The 17,958-nt window shown below is 44.2% G+C and overlaps 1 protein-coding gene across 1 annotated transcript; it reads left to right on the top strand.

Moving 5' to 3' along the window:
• Positions 1 to 15,236: 15,236 nt before the first annotated feature.
• LOC142396281 (gamma-crystallin M3-like) lies at positions 15,237 to 17,618 on the top strand. The gene is made up of 3 exons (XM_075478838.1): positions 15,237 to 15,245; positions 16,380 to 16,619; positions 17,343 to 17,618. Exons 1-3 carry the CDS (start codon positions 15,237 to 15,239, stop codon positions 17,616 to 17,618), a joined length of 525 nt encoding a protein of 174 aa, XP_075334953.1.
• The last annotated feature ends 340 nt before the right edge of the window (positions 17,619 to 17,958 follow it).

Here is a 17,958-nt window from a genome sequence, read left to right as displayed (position 1 = left end):
CTGTAGACAACAAAGTATATGCTATATTCTACATGTTTTTTAATGAATTTTTATGTTGTAGAGTTGTGAATTTATTTCATCAATGGAGAAATTGAGCAGCCTTGCTTTGTTGTCTACAGTAGCAGATCAACCCTCATCTTACTTTGAAGCTCCCAGATCAAGGAAGTGACGTCGATGCAGCTTTAGCAGCAGAAAAGCTATCAGGCTTGTGTTGATAATAATAAACTCCTGGACTATGTACAAACTTCCAAATGCATCGTTTGGTGAGTACAGACCATATTTGTACTACTGTAGAAGTTTGGTGTCATGGCATGTGATTTTAGTGTGGTAATTTTGGAGATACTGCCAGTGTCCGTTAGCGCTTCTACGAAGCTATTCGGGATAACTCAGTAACTCAGCTGATGTTCAGCCAAGATTTGACATTGTCTCTGGGAAGGGCTTTATGCAGGTGGCACAGGGGCTGGTAAATATAGGCGCACGGTTTGGACAGGTGCACATTGAGTAGGCTACTTGTTAGTGGCTGCTCCACTTTTGTTTTAGAGAAAACTGCGCTGCGCTGAGTCGTTCATAACAGTTCTTCAATAAAGAATGGTGTAAAATTGAATTTTGCTTTCTTTGTTGTTGTTTGATGTAGCCTACCGTTGAAGTTTCACAATAATGCGAGTCTAGCGCAAATCCTTCTCGTTTAGGTTCGTGTTAAATTAACCCTCTCTACAGGCCCTGGCTTTTTCTTTTGCGGGTCATTTTTTGCGGGTCGGGTTGGGGCGGGTGTTAAAAAAACCTTACCCGCGCAACACTACTGCGTACAAATACGATTAATCATGATTAATCAGGGAAATCTTGTGATTAATTAGATTAAACATGTTAATCGTTGCCCGGCCCTAAAAATAACACCTCAATGTGGTGACAGCTTTATTTTCCCGCTGTTTTTGGAAGGTGTTGCAGGCCTAACATGTAAAAATGGACGTAAACCCGGATGAATGAGGCCGGATTCCTGGATTCAAACAGTCTGCAGTGAAATGGAGGTCAAAGTTCATGTGAGAATCACTGAGTTTCATTATCTTTATTCCTCACAGCGTTCCAGCCTGATTGGGGTGCTACAAAAGGGAGTAAAACTGTTAAGAAATTATCTATATTCGCCCTCGAGCTGCAGACGAGTCTTTGTGTGAGTTTTTAAATCTCTTTAGAGAGTTATAGCAGCAGCTCCACCCGTCCCTCCGTCACCGCAGGCCGGGCCCGTACAGTGAAACCCTCTCTATGGATCGTAGATCAATAACCTTCCTTCAGCGGTTTTATTCACCAAGATTTCTTTCAACAGAGGAAAAATTGACTAAAAGATCATGAGAGATGTGAGAAATGTGAAATGTGAAGCCATTAATTCTGCTCCAAAGACGACCCGAGCTGTAATAAAAGTAAAGGGATTTGGTGGAATAACACCGTGATGTCAGTAATAAAGCGAAGCTCTGAGCTTTATTTGTCAGAAGGTGACCAGAAGTCATTCTTCTTCATGTTTGCTCTGGATTCTGTGGACTGAGAGAGTGAAACTCACAGGATGAACAGATGATCTGAGTCCACATGTCGGCTGTGTTTGTGCTGCTGCAGAGCAGCGACAGTCAGAGGGGCGGAGCCTACACGGCCCGGCGCCGTCACTGCACGCCAAGCCTTCTGACGCGTTATTACAAACGGTATGTTTTCCTTTTGTGTGTAACTTTGTGCTACATCCTGAGGAAATGACGCCCTGCCCTGCAGTTAAGCCCGAACCCTAACCTTTTGGCACGTTGTTGAACATCATAAAAAGACACCAAAAATCTTAAAAGTAGGGCTGGGCAACGATTAAAATGTTTAATCTGATTAATCACATGATTTCCCTGATTAATCGCGATTAATCGCATTTGTACGCAAAATCCAAAAATGAATCCAAAAGTAGCGTATAGCTTTTAGCATTTAGCTTTATTTTAAATGTGCTGCCATATGAATGAAAGTGCCATAACATTTGTTGTGCAAACACACTTTTAACATCAGCATCTTTCTGTAGTTTTTATGTAGAAGCCTCGCTCCACTGTCTGTTTCCTTGAATGACTTGCTGCTATCAGTTGTGTGTTTTGCCTTTAAGTGATATTTTAGACTGGAACTACTACGCTGAGAAGACAATTCAACTTGGCAGTGTTTACAGATGACTTTGGTTCTGTCGACTCCGCCGTCTGGAAGAACTTTAACATGAAAATGGCCGAGTAAAAGTTCCGTACCCTTCTCCATGTTTGGTGGATCCGCCGATTACTTTCTTTTCCTGTTCCACAGCAGACAGCAGCAGACTTTTACAAAATAAAAGCCTGTGAGCAACAGACTTTTACAAAATAAAAGCCTGTGACCGACAGACTTTTACAAAATAAAAGCCTGTGAGCAACAGACTTTTACAAAATAAAAGCCTGTGAGCAACAGACTTTTACAAAATAAAAGCCTGTGAGCAACAGACTTTTACAAAATAAAAGCCTGTGACCGACAGACTTTTACAAAATAAAAGCCTGTAAGCAACAGACTTTTACAAAATAAAAGCCTGTGAGCAACAGACTTTTACCAAATAAAAGCCTGTAAGCAACAGACTTTTACAAAATAAAAGCCTGTGACCGACAGACTTTTACAAAATAAAATAAATAATAAAACCTGCGGTAACGCGTGTTAAAATATTTATCGGCGTTAAATAATTAACGAGTTAACTCGCCCAGAACTAGTTATTTTCTCCCGTTATTCCTGCAAACCAACACACATTAATCACATTAATGTAACTGAATCCAAAACCTTTCAGCACATTTTAAATAAGTTGGAGGATGTGGTTTCACAGCTCACTCGAGGTCCTGATCAGTCACGTCTTCAGCTCGACTTGGAAATGTCTGGTTTGCCTTCACTTGCTTTGTCGTGGCTGTTTTACACGGAACATTCCACATAACTTCTGATGTAAATTGATTTTCATGTGACGATGTGATAAGATTGTAATAGATCATCTAAAGCACGAACATTAGCAGTTTCAGTGTCAGTCTGACCATCTTTCCTTTTTCATGAGGTTAAGGAAGCTCAGGAGAGGAGAACAGGAGGTCATTTCCTTTAGATTTAAAAAGAACAAGAAAGAGTCTGATTACCTGGTGAGAAAGGAAGCAGGAAGACCATTGGACCAGTGGGGATGTCATAATTAATCAGTCACAGGATAGATTTTAAAAGCCTGCTGATGGTTTACAATCTGTGATCTGTTCAGAGAATATAAAGCCAGCAGAGCTCTTAGATCCAAGGACTCAGGTCAGCTGGTCCAGTCCAGAGTCCAGACTAAACATGGAGAAGCAGCATTTAGCTGTTATGCTGCAAACAAGTGGAACAAACTGCCAGTGGAGATTAAACTTTCACCAAATGGAGACTTTTTTAAATCCAGGTTAAAAACATTTCTGTTCTCATGCGTCTATGCATGAAATCTGCACGCTATCTTTGAACTTATCTGGACTGTTGCTTGTTTTTAATCATTTAAACAATTTTATTTGCTTCTCTTTATGTTCTTTTATGTATTTTTAATGCTTCTTCCACACCCTGCTGCAATGCTTTTATTTTATGTAAAGCACTTTGAATTGTTCTGTACGGGAAATGTGCTACAAATAAACTTGATTTGATTTTGATTTGAATTAATGTGGAAGGTTTGACAGCGTGGGAAAGGAGGGAAAAGCCCAAGAGTGAGGGAAGATCTCCCTTATTGAACTTTCTCCAAAGCTTCTCTGTAAATTAGAGCATGATGCGTGCTAATCTGACCAAATGAATCCGCCTGCTGGTTGTGTTTCTCTCTGTCTTCAGTTATTATAACATCAGTGATATAATGGATGCTTCAGACACGTGTTTTCTTCACACGTTCACGGTTCAGAGCTGAGATGAGGGAGAGGAAGGAAACTTCTTCTGAAAAGTCCTGAAACATTCTGGAAATGTGAATTCTGAGAGAAGAAGGAGAGGAAATAATCAGGTTTGTTTTATGAAGAGTGAAAACTGGGCTGATGGTGCAGCGTAGAAAACATGTTGTTTCTGTTAATAAAAGGGTGAAAACAGACTTTTATTCAGTCTTATTTCACATCTCAGTTCCTCTGCGTGTTCCTCGGAACAGTAATTCTGCCCGCGGGTCATGTTGACTCTGCTCTCACCTTCTCTGTTGTCAGGATTCAGGAAACACGCCGTCCCTGTTGGAATGAACATCACTTTAATTGACTCACTGACTAATTTAATTGGGATTCATTGAAGAGTTTTTTCCTCTTTAGGAGTGAGTGTATGATAATTAATATGAGTGTGTCTGTGAGCAGAATCGATGGTGGGCTGCTGCTGATAACTCGCTCTGCTTCTAACAAAGAAATCAGCCTCAGAGGAGTATTGGCGTCGGTGCAGGCTGCATCCAGACTGCATCAATTCTGTTAATGAGTTCTCCTGCTCAGCCTTCTTCTTCTTCATTCCCTCCTGCCGTCTGCTGAGTTTGTGCTTCCTGCAGGAAAACAGCCAAAGTGGCTGGGCCGTGAACTTGAAAAGGTCAGTTAATATGTTGGCCAACAGCCACAGGACATTATTTCCCTCAGCAGCCCTGAACTTTTCACACTGTGGCAGGCCGATCACCGGGGAGGACGCTGTTAGAAACCCACTTTTAAGCGTGACCATTAACATCTCGCTGTGCAAATACCCAGAAACGTGTATTCCTGAGATTTGTCCAACATATTCAGAGGATTACCGAGGAGCCGGAAGCTTGTTTCATGGGTCAGAAAAGGTTTCCGAGAGGTGTTCTGCAGCTCAGGTTTCAGTTAGATCTGGTCGGTGTGAGTGTCAGAATTTCTAGGTGAAGAAGGCTTGGAGATCTGGAGCGGAGGGTGTTGTTCTTCCATGGTTCTTCACCTGTACAGCTGCTGCCAGCTCTTGAGAGACGTGGACTCAAGACAACATTTCCAAATGTTTATGTTGCACTGAGACTGTTTTTAACCTTCCCTCTGTATGTAGTGGGTCAATTTTGCCAGATTGTACTGATGCTGTGTTTTGTTTTCATAACATCACATGTGAGTGAGTGGCCTTGATAAGAGGACATAGTTCTGTATTTTACCAGATTATGGTGATCCTGGGGCCCTTGAATATTGTTGCCCAGGGTACAGCGAAGTGTTAGTCTGGCCCTGTCTTGGGTGGTGTTAAACTAGAATCAAACAGCTGATCTTACCTTTTATCTGCAGAGTGTCTGGGATTAATCTCAGAGATCCAGTGAGAAGTTTGGAAACCTGGGAGAGACTCAGAGATCCTGCTGCTCCTCCAGTGCTGGTTGTAGAACCGGTTCAGAACCGGGTCAGCGTTAGAACCTGCTCTGCTGAGGCTGTCCTCGGGTTTTTGATGAGGTTTAGGTCTGCAGGAACCTTCAGCTTCCACCTCTCTGTGGATATCTGTCCTGTAAAAGGTCAGTCCATTCTTCCCTCCAAAGGTAAAATGTTCTCCAGGACTGTGTTCGAAACCGCCTACTACATACTCATCGATCAGACAGTATGCAGAGCGTTTACCCACAATGCATTTCGCTCCTGCCCGAGCCGAAATCAGCCGGCCTGAAGCTGATTTCGCTTAAGCTCTAAACTCTGTAAACTTTAGCAACATTTGAAACATTTTCAGGAGAGAAAGTAGTCGTTTAGATCCCCAACGTGTTGAAAACCTGACAAAATACCGGCTGTTTACAATTTTGTTCCCACGAATTCGGCGCTACTAAAGCTAGCCGCAGTGAGCAACGCACTTCCGGTTATTTTCACAAAATAAAATACCCGTTGCCTTTTATCATAGGGAAAGCCATTACCATACAATTGGTGCTTTTGTTTTGAAAACAGGAAGTGAACCTACCCTCGTTGTAGCTAGCTTGAAACTGCCGTTTTGACAGGAAATGACGATCAGCGACGTCACGTTACGTTGCATCTTGGGTAGTTTGAGTATGAGTAGTAACCTCATGATGCATACCCAACATTTAGGAGAATCTAGTATGCATCCGGGAACTTCTCGCTTACTCAAACTCGCTTACTAACTCAGAAAGTAAGTATGAGTAGTAGGAGAAGTATGCGGTTTGGAACACAGCCCAAGTCATTGTGTCAGGGTGCTAGGCCGTCTTCCCACTTCCTTGTTGTCTGGTGTGTCCCCGGGAGTCTGGAGCTGGGCCTGCAATCTCTATACCTCACCTGGTTCTCATTTCCAATAAAGCCACCTCTCCTGCTGCAATAAAGCCTGGTTCGGATCTCCTCTCCTCGCCAGTTCGTCCGTTCACCCACTGTGGTAACACCAGTTGGCTGCTACATCCGACATCTGTCTGTTTTTTAATTGTTTCCTTAATTCTCTCTCCGTCTGCATTAGCCCGACCACCACTCAAACCCCAGCCCAGTCCAGCATGCTTCTTCCAGCCTTTGCTTTTACCTGGGAGACCCTGGTCCCACATGGCACTGGATTTCATCACTGGCCTCCCTCCTTCTCAAGGTGACACCGAAATCCTCACGATAGTTGACCGCTTCTCCAAAGCTGCCCATTTTGTCGCACTGGAAGAGTTACCCACTGCCATAGAAATTGCTAACATGGTATTCCTTTGGATATAGTCTCTGACCGAGGCCCTCCGTTTACCTCTCACGTATGGAAGGCTTTTTGTGGGGCTCTCGGGGCTAATATCAGTCTCTCCTCTGGTTACCATCCCCAGACTAATGGCCAGACTGAGCGCCTCAATCAAGAGCTAGAGGAAGCTCTACCTTACTGGAGTTCTAAGCTGGCTTGGGTAGAGTACGCCCATAATTCTCAGACCAATGCTTCCAAGGCTCTGCCTCCCAAACTGGCAGCTGGTTCCACAGAGAGGGGCCTGATAACTGAAGGCTCTGCCTCCCAAACTGGCAGCTGGTTCCACAGAGAGGGGCCTGATAACTGAAGGCTCTGCCTCCCAAACTGGCAGCTGGTTCCACAGAGAGGGGCCTGATAACTGAAGGCTCTGCCTCCCAAACTGGCAGCTGGTTCCCCAGAGAGGGGCCTGATAACTGAAGGCTCTGCCTCCCAAACTGGCAGCTGGTTCCACAGAGAGGGGCCTGATAACTGAAGGATCTGCCTCCCAAACTGGCAGCTGGTTCCACAGAGAGGGGCCTGATAACTGAAGGCTCTGCCTCCCAAAGTGGCAGCTGGTTCCACAGAGAGGGGCCTGATAACTGAAGGCTCTGCCTCCCAAACTGGCAGCTGGTTCCACAGAGAGGGGCCTGATAACTGAAGGCTCTGCCTCCCAAACTGGCAGCTGGTTCCACAGAGAGGGGCCTGATAACTGAAGGCTCTGCCTCCCAAAGTGGCAGCTGGTTCCACAGAGAGGGGCCTGATAACTGAAGGCTCTGCCTCCCAAACTGGCAGCTGGTTCCACAGAGAGAGGGGCCTGATAACTGAAGGCTCTGCCTCCCAAACTGGCAGCTGGTCCCACAGAGAGAGGGGCCTGATAACTGAAGGCTCTGCCTCCCAAACTGGCAGCTGGTCCCACAGAGAGGGGCCTGATAACTGAAGGCTCTGCCTCCCAAACTGGCAGCTGGTTCCACAGAGAGGGGCCTGATAACTGAAGGCTCTGCCTCCCAAACTGGCAGCTGGTTCCACAGAGAGGGGCCTGATAACTGAAGGCTCTGCCTCCCAAACTGGCAGCTGGTTCCATAGAGAGGGGCCTGATAACTGAAGGCTCTGCCTCCCAAACTGGGGGCCTGATAACTGAAGGCTTTGCCTCCCAAACTGGCAGCTGGTTTCACAGAGAGGGGCCTGATAACTGAAGGCTCTGCCTCCCAAACTGGCAGCTGGTTCCACAGAGAGGGGCCTGATAACTGAAGGCTTTGCCTCCCAAACTGGCAGCTGGTTCCACAGAGAGGGGCCTGATAACTGAAGGCTCTGCCTCCCAAACTGGCAGCTGGTTCCACAGAGAGGGGCCTGATAAGTGAAGGCTCTGCCTCCCAAACTGGCAGCTGGTTCCACAGAGAGGGGCCTGATAAGTGAAGGCTCTGCCTTATTAAACATTATTTTAACACATTATTGAGGTGTGATGGAGCCGTTGTATTCCGAGTTTCTGCTGAGCACCACAGAGCAGCTTTAACAGCAGTTTTCAGTGTAAACAGCAGCTGGTGTTCTGACCGTTGGTTGCAAACACTGTTTATGATCGATGCTCCAGACTGAACGTGTACCTGCTGATCTGAGAGGAATCTATAAACACCAGCTGCTTCTTCTTCTTCTGTTTTACTGTGAACACTCAAACCGCCTGATTACTCAGACACATTTCACCTCGGTTTCAGCCGGCTGTGCAGAGATAAGTCTGGATACGTTATGCAGCCTCTCGTGTTTCTGATACGAGCCTAGGATTCTTCTTTCTTTTGTCCGGGGAGCGTTGTCTCTCTTTCGCTGACTGGTTAGTTTCCCCCGGTAATGAAAGCCGGTGGTCTTCCTCTCTTTCAGGCTCACACACTCAGCCAGGAAGCTGCAGAAGAAGAGCGCCACATGCTTTTACTATTCATGGTGTCAAGAGTTTAATAAAATACTGGCCACATTTTATCTCCAGATTCTTTCCCATTAGATTTGTATCGGTCGGGGTGTTTTTTCTCCACCTGAGTTCCCATATCTCACAGGTGTGGAGGGGCCGTTCTTCCGGCTCTCAGCTGCTGTAAGCAGATTCAGCTGCTGATACACGACCAGCAGCCCCTGCTCTGCTTGTCCTCGGGGGGGAAACTGATGAGGTTTACTCAGGGGTCATCAGCCGCGCTTTGGCAGGACGCGGCCGATCATCCTCCTCCCGCGCCGCTCCGCCGCTCCACAATCAGAGCAACACCAAAGCCACGAGGCGAGGACGCCCGGGAGCCCTAACCCACCCACAGCTCAGCCTGCAGGGGAGAAAACTCAGCCATGAATATAAACATGTAATGCATTTGGTGTCAAACCTCCATCTTTTCTGCTGCTGGGATCATTTTCACATGGAAATAACCCGAGTATGCAGAGTGGAAAGGGGTGTTGATTAGCTGGAACAGTGAAGTTTGCATTTCTCTGGTCAGCGGGGAAGTTGCACATTTCTGCTGACTTTAAGGTTAACTCGTTCCCTGAACTCCAAACATCTCACTGTTACAAGCAATAAATCATTGTAATCTGGTTTGTCTCAGGAACTTTAGTTTATCTGCTTCCTTTGTTGTTTTATTTCACTCTGCTTCGTGATCGTGAACATGTCGAACATCAACAAAAGTCAGTTCTGTCCTGACTTTTATGGGACGTGTTGCAGGTCTGAGATGCAGAAATGATGTTTGTTAACAGATGAAACGAAGCTGATGAGACAAAAACAGGAAACATGTTGGGTAAAGGCTGATTTATGCTCGCCTACGCTAGGGTGACCAGATGTCCTGAAAAATTCGGGACAGTCCCGAATTCTAAGCTTTTGTCCCGAATCTGGCTGTACTTGTCCCGAAAATTAAACTTATGCCAAATAATTACTTTCTAACACCAGGTAAAGTACACATCTCAAACTAATGCTACTGCCGTCTGTGCCACCTAGAGGCTGCTTGCTTGCGCAGCCCCAAATGTTAAGTGGCTGCGTGCTGCCCCGGCTGCAATGTATCTATTTTGTTATCTTTAGGACATTCTTATTCCATTCCATTGCAACAGTAAGCGCGAACAATGACCGGCGCGAAAATTCACTTTCACTGACACACAATAGCTAGCGAAATGGCAGACGAAGAGCCACACCACCAAGCAAAAAAAACAAAAGCGACAATGCAGGTACAGGAAGGAATGGGAGGGCAAATATTCATGGCTTACAAATGCATTGACGGATGAATTTAAGGCGTTCTGTAAAGTGTGCAGGAAGGAGTTTGGCGTTTCCCACGGAGGAGAATCTGATGTTATAATGCGTTTTTGATGTTTTGTACGTTCAGTTCGTCATGTTAAAAGTTAATTTTAACTTTCATGTTAATTTTATGAACCCTGGAATTTTGGACTGTGTACGTTATACCAATACACTGGAACTGGCCATGATATTACCGGAGTGTGCGTCTTTTATTGCAATTATACCCAATCTACACTAGAACACAGCCGACAAAGCATTTTATCACTGTACATGTAAGTCAGCCCACCCACCCGCGCGTGCGTGCGCCCCATCACGAATTTCAGTCACCCTAGCCTACGCAGAGCCCTCCCCGTTCCTTGCGTGTGGCGGCCAACATTCCTATCTATCTATCTGTTGAGAAGACGGAGACCCCAAGGGTTGTGATTGGTCGGCTAACAACATCATTTCCTGAATTACTTTCCCGGTTTAGCTCCTTCCTCTCACAACAACAACGCCGCCATTTCTGAAAGAGTTCACTGTGTGCTGGTCAACATTTGGTCAGAATTATTTGCATTTCAACTCCAACAACAGCCTTTCTCTCTCGGTCGCCATCGTTCACTGTGAGGAGTGGAACGGAGCCGGAAGGGGAACCATCAATCAACCACTTTCACCATTGACGTAAGAGATTGGGTCGTCCAACGTAGCGCCGCCTACTGATCGGGAGGTGAACTGCCTTGGGTATCCGACAGCCCGACAGAGAACTTTGAAAGGACGGATAGCGACGGAGAAGCATACTGAGGCCTTTAATGTCAAAGAAATCAGTGCAAAAAGCAGCATTAAAATAGTCTTATTTCATAGTTTATATTCAAAACCACCAAACAACCCATTAAACACTCAAAATAAATCCCACATTCATTATTATTACTTGTCATAGGATGTTTAATCACCACAACACTGCGTTAACAGTGCCAACACTACCTGAGTTCTTGGGTTAAAATAACTCGGAGCACCCTAGGCTTTTCCTTTCGCTTTAATCATGATGTCACCGCTTTGATCCGGCGGTCTTCCGGCTTCTTTTCTCACCCAGCCAATCAGTCGTATTTCTGCCGTCATTCTCCTTCTTGACTTCCCCAAAGATGGAGCCTCAACAGAAGCCCACCAACAGCTAGATAGATGTCAGCAAGGGGTGGATGGAGAGGTAAGGATGCAGATTCTTGGAACACAAAACTCGATTTATTTTTTCAAAAGGTTTTAACAGAAAACGCAGCTGAGCCGGATATAAAAAAAAACTAGATGAGACTGAAAGAACAAAACAAGACTGTGACGGAAAAACAAAAGACTTGACTTGACATGGATAAATACGTGGCTTACTGTGACATGGACCACAGATGAAGGGGAAGAATCTGACAATGAACATGAAAAGACCTGGGGACTAAATACTGTGGAGGGTGATTAATGATAGAGTGCAGCTGATGAGGAAAACACAGGTGAGGGACGTGAGGCTGATGGCAGGAGAAGGTGGCATGACATGGAAAAAAAACTAAAGACAAGACCTGAACCTAAAACATGAGAAAACTAAGAACTTAAGCAGAAACTAAAACATGGCAAAACCCCAGAGACATGACAGTAAGATAGATAGATAGATCGATCGACAGATAGATAGATAGATAGATAGATCGATAGATCAATAGATAGATAGATAGATAGATAGATAGATAGATAGATAGATAGATAGATAGATAAGTACTTTATTCATCCCAATTTGGGAAATTATTGTGTTGCAGCGGCGTACAGTATAAAGATATGTAAACAATTAAAGGAAAAACAAGCAAATAGAATAAAAATAGAGAATAAACATCAGCTATAAACAAATCTACAGTATGAAGAGTAGGGTAAATAATAATAATAGTAATAGTAATAATAATAATAATAATAATAATAATAATAATAAACATCAGTAAACTAAATAAAAACAGATTTGTACATTTAACAATAAAGGTAAAAATAAATTTAACTGAGCAGACTGAACCAATAAGAAATATAGGATATATGGATAAAATATGGGGAACATCGATAATTTACTACATGAAGTTCCATCTTCATGTAGCATCAAGTCCAACCACCGAACTTTATTCTAATTCTTTCTGCAACAAACTGTGTTATTATAGTTTGAACACCAATAAATTTGAGTCAACCTCTCCTTTGATCCGTCTTTCTCCTTTTTTCTGCTCGGAGTCACCACAGAATGCATCTAACACGGGGTTGTATTTAGCTAAAAAATTACACAAATCAACACTAATTGGATGAGAGAAAGAGAAATGATCAGAAAGTCACTGTGAGTCTTCACTTTGATACGTTCCCGCTGATCGTACCAGGATGACCATGGCTGTGTTCGAAACTGCATACTTCTCCTACTACTCTTACTACTCATACTAACTTTAACTTTTTTTAAGTTCCCGGATGCATACTAGATTCTCCTAAATGTTGGTATGCATCATGAGGTTACTACTCATACTCAAACTACCCAAGATGCAACGTACCTTAACGCCGCCGATCGTCATTTCCTGTCAAAACGACAGTTTCAAGCTAGCTACAACGAGGGTAGGTTCACTTCCTGTTTTCAAAACAAAAGCACCAATTGTATGGTAATGGCTTTCCCTATAATAAAAGGCAACGGGTATTTTATTTTGTGTAAATAACCGGAAGTGCGTTGCTCACTGCGGCTAGCTTTAGTAGCGCCGAATTCGTGGGAACAAAATTGTAAATAGCCGGTATTTTGTCAGGTTTTCAACACGTTGGGGATCTAAACGACTACTTTCTCACCTGAAAATGTTTCAAATGTTGCTAAAGTTTACAGAGTTTAGAGCTTAAGGGAAATCAGCTTCAGGCCGGCTGATTTCAGCTCGGGCAGGAGCGAAATGCATTGTGGGTAAACGCTCTGCATACTGTCTGATCGATGAGTATGTAGTATGGAAGTATCTAGTATGTAGTATGGAGTATGCAGTTTCGAACACAGCCCATGTTTTTTTTGGTTTGGTCGAACTTCTTTAAAAGATAACGACTCCTTAAAGTGACTGTTAAAGTGTCCGATGGTCTGATTGGAGCCACAGCTTCTCTGTTCCAGGCAGCTGCAGCAATCAGCCGAATCCATTAGAAATGGAATCCCTTCCATCCTTTGTTCTGTGGTTTTAAGCTTCTTCTTCCATCTGGACCAAGGTTTTTAGTCCCAAAAACAGAATTAATTCCTGCTGCAGTAGCTGCTGTCGCTGCCCTGAACGAGCACGCTCACCTTCAGGTATTTTATTCAGCTTGTTTATTCTGTTTCAATCACTTTAGAGATGATTAATTTGATGATACTGGCTGACCTTTTTTATAAATGATTTGTGGCCCCTACTTTTTCTTTTTTTTTCAAAATATTTTTATTGAAATTTTCCAATTATACAAACAAACAACAAAGACACAATAAAGAAATTAAACAGAAAACATAAACATCTTATAACCCCGAACACCTAGAGCTCTCTGTCAGATCAGACAAACAAAGAAAAGAAATACAAAAAATAGGAAGGGTGACCACATATCTTTAAAGTCTTCCAGCTTCCCTTTTTACTCTGTTCGTCAGTTTTTCCATTGCCAGGTGTTTGCTCAGTGCTTTAATCCACTCATTTATTCATCTTTGGTCTTTCTATGTTCTTCCACTCTTCAGTGCAATCAGATGTTTAGCTTGTAAAAGGCAAAAACTCACCAGGTTCCTCTTTGTGGAACCCTTAAAGTCATCTGGAAAAATATGCAGCAAGCACAGTCCACTGTCCGTTGGTACGTCTTGTTCAATCAAGCGAGAGATGAGCCCAAAAAATGTGAAGTTCTGTACATTGCCACGTAGAATGGAACAGAGTACCTCTATCTGTATTGCATTTAACACAAGTATCAGGGGTGTTCGGATTGAAATGGTATATGTTCTAAATAACCATTTATATTGTAGTAATCTAAACCTTGTGTTGATAGTTTTGTGTTTGTGCCAGTAGGCGTGAGTTACTCCATTCGTCCTCAGAAATTTCTGCTTGCACCTACTTTAGTCATTCACCCTGACCCTTGCCCCTTCGGAGACAATTTTTTTTAATTTTTCTGTTTTGATTATTGAACTGCTTTTATGGTTTTAGCTTCTTTAGGTTACTTTCAGGGCTCTAAATTAACACCCGCCAAAACTCACTAGCCGGCTCGGCCGATGATAAATGAGGAACTTTACCATCTATTTCGCGGGACGCGAAATTATTATATACAGTCTATGCGCGCGCAGTTTCTATGGGAACGCATCCGCCAAGGCTGCCGTACTTGGGGAGCGGGCGTGGGTCACTCTTGGTTTGGAAATACGATAGACGCCAGTACAAATACAGACGCAAACACGAACAAAATGTGGCGATGGTTGGGACAGCCGGCCATGAAGAGAAAAGATATGCCTGCCAAAGGAGGGGGGGGGTGATAATGAACCTCGCGAAAGGGAAAAATGGAACTGATTTAGATGGATCCGAAGACAGTTCAGAGAGCTCAGACGATGTTTAAGCATTTCACAGTATCCCCCTCATAATTAGTCTCTGCACATAGTTTTGTGTTAAATTTTGTGCATTATCTGCACTAAAAGTTAGAAAGTGGTTAAATATTTCCATTTTTGTAGATTCAGGGTTCACATGAAAATAAATCCGTTTTAAAGTTATTTTTTTATTTTTTTATGTACAAAAAATGTGAAAATAGTATGTGAGGGTTGAGGAGTAATGAAATGTTAGAATAAGTTTTGTATGTACATAAGTTTTATTATTGTAATTATTTTAATTGGATAAACATTCCCAATTTCACTGTGAAATTAATTTAAAGCTTTCGTTAATAAATTGATCAAATGAATTCAGTGGCTCTCATCTGTCTTTTTTGCACGGAAAAATATGTGGCTTAGTGGAAATTCTGATTGGCCGGTAACTTCAGAAACTTACTTACCACATTGGCTGGTGATAAAAAAGTAAATTTAGAGCCCTGGTTACTTTCGTTGGGGTTTAACACATGTTAGGTGACTACTTTTAAACTACTTTAATGTTTACCTGGTTAGCTGCTGTTTTAACCTGGTTAAATGACTTTTAGCTTCAGTGGCTCCAGCTTTCAGAAAGAAATTCCAAAGCATTCATAAAAGACTGATTTGTGAGCACATAACAGGGTGTTCTGAAAGGAAAATTCTGCCCTCGGGTCGTGACCCCGCCGCTACATGAGTAAGCAGCTCACACTCTATAGGCTTCCATAGCATGTTGCTGGGTCAGGACATTGAACAATAGCTGGACAAACGGTCTTTGTCTGAGCAGGTATAAAAGTAAGGTGTTCACACAGGCAGGGTATCAGTTCAGAAAGAGTTCTCTGAGAGACCTGACCAACCACCAGCAACATGGGAAAGGTAGGACCAAAACTCCATCCACGTTTCCTACCAGCATACGATCAGTGCCGTTCCACTGGTCCTTTAAACGCTCTCCTTTGTGTTCTCAGATCATCTTTAACGTTTCCTACCAGCATACGATCAGTGCTAGCCTAGCAAGCCAGACCCCTACAGCAAAAAGCTGTACAGGGGTCTAGTGAAGCTGGATAGCAGTGTGGGCGGGATAAACGGTTGTCTGTTAAGTTGCCTCTGCACTCAACGCCACGCAATAGGATGGCGCAACAACCAATCAGAGCGATGAAGAAGGATTACGTAGTCAGCGCGACGGAAAGTACATGATGGAGTGTAGTCTGATGTCAGAGAGGAAACAATATTATTTTTCTTTTCGACTTTGCCTGTGTTTTCAACACCGGCACTCCAATCTGTTAATGTAGAAACCGTACGCGAATAATGTGGAAGAACGGAACTAAACGACAGTTGCCGTTTTTGCACAAAGAATATGAGGATTTCTGGCGTCCTTGTAAATTCAGCTCGTATCTTCGAAAGACAGAAAGAAAAACAAACAATTGCCGAGAGATTAACGCAGGTTGGAGTGCCAACTTGTGCTGCTCTTAGTCCTAGTTTTTCGGCCTTGTGGTAGCTGGTCATCCATTAGTGCCAAAAGGGGTGACACAACAGCCACCAGCAGGTGGTGGAGACACATGCGTCGTCCCACCAACGGAGCAAGCTGGTAAATTAAACTTTTACCGTACCCGGTGGGCAAAACTCTGAAAACGTCCTTTTTTAAAAAAAAAAACTTGAGTACAGTTATCTGTTCGTCTTGCAAAGAAAAATGTATTTTTAAATCTTCTAGAGTCGCTGCCAAAGCCAACTCGAAAGACTGTTGGCTGGGCGCAGCCATTGTTTACCTCTCTCTGGAACTACACACTGAAACGTCGCACCTCTGTCGTCACTGGGTAGCCCGGCCTCCGACCCCGCTCCTCACGATTTGATTGGCCCGATTAAGTTTCGATTTTCAGCCTCGCAAAACGACCACAAGTGACTAGACCAGCCCGGGAGCAAATTCAATTTGCGGTCGCAAGGGGCGTCTAGATTTCTAGGCTGAGATCAGTGCCGTTCCACTGGTCCTTTACACGCTCTCCTTTGTGTTCTCAGATTATCTTCTACGAGGAGAGGAACTTCCAGGGCCGCCACTATGAGTGCATGAGCGACTGCTCCGACATGTCCTCCTACCTGAGCCGGTGCCAGTCCTTCAGGGTGGAGAGCGGCTGCTTCATGGTGTACGACCGCCCCAGCTTCATGGGGAACCAGTTCTTCATGAGGAGGGGCGAGTACGCCGACTACTCCAGCATGATGGGAATGAGCGGCGTCAGGTCCTGCCGTATGATCCCCATGGTAGGTGGAACACATGGGCGTTAATTGGGTATGGCAGCTGCCACGCCTTGGTTCCAGGGGAAAATGTAAATGTTCGTTTTTCTTTTTTCTTTAAATGGAATTACTCTGTGTCAATTTGTATTGATTATTCTATTATTTAATACATATAAATTCTGAACAACACAATCAATTTATCTAAGTATCATCTTCCCTTTTGAAATGTGGTATTCCAGCCCCCCCCCCCCCCCCCCCCCACGAGATGACGGAGCCTGGAGGTCAAAGCTGATGTATTTAGCGGGATTTGTTGTTTGCTAATTAATGTAAAATATGAAAAGGAAGCAAAAAACTTTAGATGGGTCCAATGTTGCCCCAGCGGCGGAGGAAGGAGGACCAGGTAGTGAAGGCGGGATTCAGGCTGTTAACGAGGCTGTCCACTTCAGCACCTCCACCGCTAATGTTAATGTTAATGCTAATGCTAATGCTAACAGGGAGACGGAGACGAGTCCAGTGTTATGTTAGCGGGTGTGAGTGAGACTGCATTTGCCCACAGATAAGCTACATAGCAGACTTTTGTGGTGATTATTTGCTGGGCGTGTATATTTATTGATTGATACTGTAGTCATGTGACTATAGTGACCTTAGCTTTGGCTGAGTTGACGCCGCTGGTGTAACACGCCTGTAAAGCGTGGCCTCCCCTCTGAGTGAAACAGACGTGGTGACCTCTGCTCTGCTTCTGTACAACAGCACAGAGGCCAGTTCAGGATGAGGATGTACGAGAGGGAGAGCTTCGGCGGTCAGATGCACGAGATGATGGACGACTGCGACAACATCATGGACCGTTACCGCATGAACGACTGCATGTCCTGCAACGTGATGGACGGCCACTGGCTGATGTACGAGCAGCCCCACTACAGAGGCAGGATGATGTACCTGAGGCCCGGCGAGTACAGGAGCTTCAGGGACATGGGCTTCGGCGGCCAGAGGTTCATGAGCATGAGGCGCATCATGGACATGTGCTAAAAAGTGGCATCAATAAATGACACAACTTTTAACTAATAATGGTGTCGTGCTTTTTATTCTCAGCGCTGTTCTCATTCTCATTCACACTGAACTTCTGTGTTAAAGGGACAGTTCGCCTCTTTTGACATGAAGCTGTGTAACATCCCATATCAGCAGCATCATTTCTGAACATCTTCTTACCCCCTGCTGCGTCCTGTGAGCAGAGTTCCAGCCTCGTTTTGGTGTTGATGAAGGTAGTCCGGCTAGTTGGCTGGGGTTTAAAAAATAAAGCGCTTTGCTTCTCAGAACAATATGCGTTCAACAGAGTAATACATTTGCATCACAAAATGGTTCTCCAGGA

The sequence above is a fragment of the Odontesthes bonariensis genome, chromosome 12 (assembly GCF_027942865.1).
Source record: "Odontesthes bonariensis isolate fOdoBon6 chromosome 12, fOdoBon6.hap1, whole genome shotgun sequence".
NCBI lineage: Eukaryota > Metazoa > Chordata > Actinopteri > Atheriniformes > Atherinopsidae > Odontesthes > Odontesthes bonariensis.
The sequence above is the reverse complement of the archived record's forward strand: the minus strand, read 5'-3'. Positions and strand labels throughout refer to the sequence as shown.

What these genes read in the sequence shown, in the direction of transcription:
- LOC142396281 (XM_075478838.1), top strand. An exon ending in CCTGCCGTATGATCCCCATG is followed by an intron (nt 16,620 to 17,342) that starts GTAGGTGGAACA and finishes TCTGTACAACAG; the next exon opens with CACAGAGGCCAGTTCAGGAT.